Source organism: Lindgomyces ingoldianus, assembly GCF_010093535.1.
Source record: "Lindgomyces ingoldianus strain ATCC 200398 unplaced genomic scaffold BDR25scaffold_142, whole genome shotgun sequence".
Lineage (NCBI taxonomy): Eukaryota > Fungi > Ascomycota > Dothideomycetes > Pleosporales > Lindgomycetaceae > Lindgomyces > Lindgomyces ingoldianus.
In genome coordinates, this window is record NW_022985303.1 from 1 (window position 1) to 2,599 (window position 2,599).

The 2,599-nt window shown below is 53.3% G+C and overlaps 2 protein-coding genes across 2 annotated transcripts; both read right to left on the reverse strand.

Annotated features, from left to right (window-relative positions):
* Nucleotides 1-1,920, reverse strand: BDR25DRAFT_195930 (condensation-domain-containing protein; the record flags this gene model as incomplete). Its single annotated transcript, XM_033684334.1, has 1 exon — nucleotides 1-1,920. A coding segment is annotated over one exon (1,920 nt), but the record flags the coding sequence as incomplete, so codon positions are not given.
* A 96-nt stretch (nucleotides 1,921-2,016) lies between these two features.
* Nucleotides 2,017-2,599, reverse strand: BDR25DRAFT_197797 (uncharacterized protein; the record flags this gene model as incomplete). The annotated part of the gene is made up of 1 exon (XM_033684357.1): nucleotides 2,017-2,599. A coding segment is annotated over one exon (583 nt), but the record flags the coding sequence as incomplete, so codon positions are not given.

Sequence of the window (2,599 nt, forward strand, 5' to 3'; positions counted from 1 at the left end):
GTCTGATTGTTGATCGAGCTTATCATAGGTAAGCTCAGTGGAAGAGTCCTTGACTGCCGTGGCCTTAGGGCAGACAGCTACCTGGTTACGGAATATATCGACAATGCTGGACTCACGCGGGTACTCTACGCGCCTGATGTCAAGCAAGCCTTGGCTGCGAAGCTCCGGAAGTTTGCCGGCAAGCAGCGTAAGGGTAGCGACAGGTGTCTGCGGCTTCTCCAGGCCACGACGGAGAGTATTGAGGAAGACAGCGATCATGCTATTGATTGTCGCAGCCTCGAAGAGATCAGTTGCGTACAGAACACTGCCGTTGAGGGAGCTTCCTTCCTGGAAGAGGTGGAACTCTACATCAAGTCGGGTTGTCGGCGTCAGCGGTACCAGTTCTCCTTGCAAGCCTTCTAGACGGAGCTTGCCCAGGTCTCGCTGTGAGTGAACGGCGAACATTAGCTGGACAAGTGGGTTGCACGACGTATCTCGTGACCCAGGGAGCAATGCAGACACCAGCTGCTCGAAAGGAACGTCTTGATTAGCAAAGGCAGCTGTCGCTGTACTGCGTACCTGTTGCACCAAGCTCTCAAAGGTATCATCAATGTCATTAACAGTGATCCGCATACACTGGGTATTAACAAAGAAGCCAATCAGGTTTTCAAGCTCTGGCCGGTTCCTGTTAGCGATAGGTGTACCAACGGTCGCGTCCTCGGCCCCTGTCAGCCTATAGTGGGTGGCGCGGAAGGCTGCAAGCAGGACGACAAAAGGTGTAACTTGCTGAGAGCGACAATAGGCCTGAAGATCCTGGTACAACGACCCGTTGATGGTTATAGGAATGTAGCTAGCTTCACCTGAGAGTACTTTAGGTCGCGGGCGGTCACAGAGAAGCTCTGCTGGCGCGCTGTTGGCAAGCTGCTTTGTCCAATAGTTAAGCTGCTTCTGCTGCTCGGCCACCTGTTTCGCCTGTTTCTGCCAGATTGTAAAGTCGCGGTACTGTATTGGGAGCGGCATAACATGTGACAACGGATCGTCACCTCGGAGAGCGGCGCTGTAGAACATGTCCAGCTCACGGCAAAGCACGTCAGTCGACCAGCCGTCAGAGACGATGTGGTGCATAACGACGGACAGGACGTGGTCTTCTTTACTGATCCTGAATAGACGGACCCTCCATCCAGGCTCTGCAGAGAGGTCGAACGTTCTCGTTTGCTCAACCTTGACTGCCTCAATTACTTCAGCGTCGGAGACATCTGTTATGCGGAGCTTCATGGACCGGAACGGCTGTACAACTTGTACGCCAACATTGTCGCGCTCCTCAAACGTAGTCCTCAAGCTCTCATGGCGCTTCTCGAGGGCCTGAAGTGCCGCAGTAAGCGCGACAACGTCCAGTGATCCGTGAAGACGCGTCACCAATGGAATAATGTACCAAGAGGTGCCCAGGTTAAGCTTGTCAAGGAACCAAAGACGACCCTGCGCGAACGATTGCTCTACTAGACCATCATGCCTCATGCGAGAGATGGTAACGTGCATTTCTGAGCCTTGTTGAATAGTCGAAGCGAGGTCCGCAAGAACAGGGTGGTCAAAGACGTCTTTTACTGATACCTTAGCGTTAAGGCGCCGACCAAGGCGTGCCGCAAGCTTTGTCGCCATGAGAGAGTGTCCACCAAGTTCGAAGAAGTCGTCCATCACGCTGACGTCGACGCCTAGCACTTTAGTGAACTCTTCGCAAAGCGCACCCTCGATGTCATTGCGTGGAGCGACACGGTCTTTAGAGAGTCTGCTCTTGGTTGCTGTCTTTGCACGCTTGGCGAGCTCCTTCCTGTCGACCTTGCGGTTAGAGTTGACTGGCATCTGGTCTAGCACAACGATTCGGCTTGGAACCATGTACGTAGGCAACATAGTCTGCAGTCGGTCACGGACTTTGGCTTCAATTTGACGACTTTGGAAGCCTTGACCCGGGCGATTCGTACATGGCGATTGACTGGCGTCTTCGACCGGGAACTGAACAAGGACGCGGGCATTGTCATGCTCTGGCTTGTACCTGTGGAAGACTGCATCGATTGCGCCATGGTTAGAACGCTGCCGAGCCCAGCTAAGCTCCACACGTAGACCAACATCCTTTGCAAGCTCAACAAGGTCCACTGCAGACAGAGCGGGACAAAGCTGTGACTTCTCACGCGCGGTGGCAATCCAAGCGAACTCGCTCGCTGAGCGCTGTGCAGGGTCATCATTTGCTTCGAGCGCTTCGAGTACATGACGATCGAATATGGTCTTGCTGTACGGAACATTGCTGATGGCAATAGGTTGTGTGTCGCGAGAGCTCTGAAGAAGGTTGAGGAGAGAGCTGCGGTCCATCTTAGCGTGAAACTCGTGCCAAGCATTCGGTGCAACCGTATGCACTGGTGGCATCTCATCTTTTGAGTTGCAGACGTGGATAACTGCTCCGTAACGGTATGCGCTAAGTTCATTTGTCGCTTTCATGACCTTTGGTAGGATTTCGACGTGTGAAACGCGATCGAGTCGGCTTGTCAAGTCAGTGAAGAAAGCAGGATCGATCAGCAGCTCTTCTTCTCGCTCGTTAATCTCTTCCATCTTCTGCCGGATCTCATCCTTT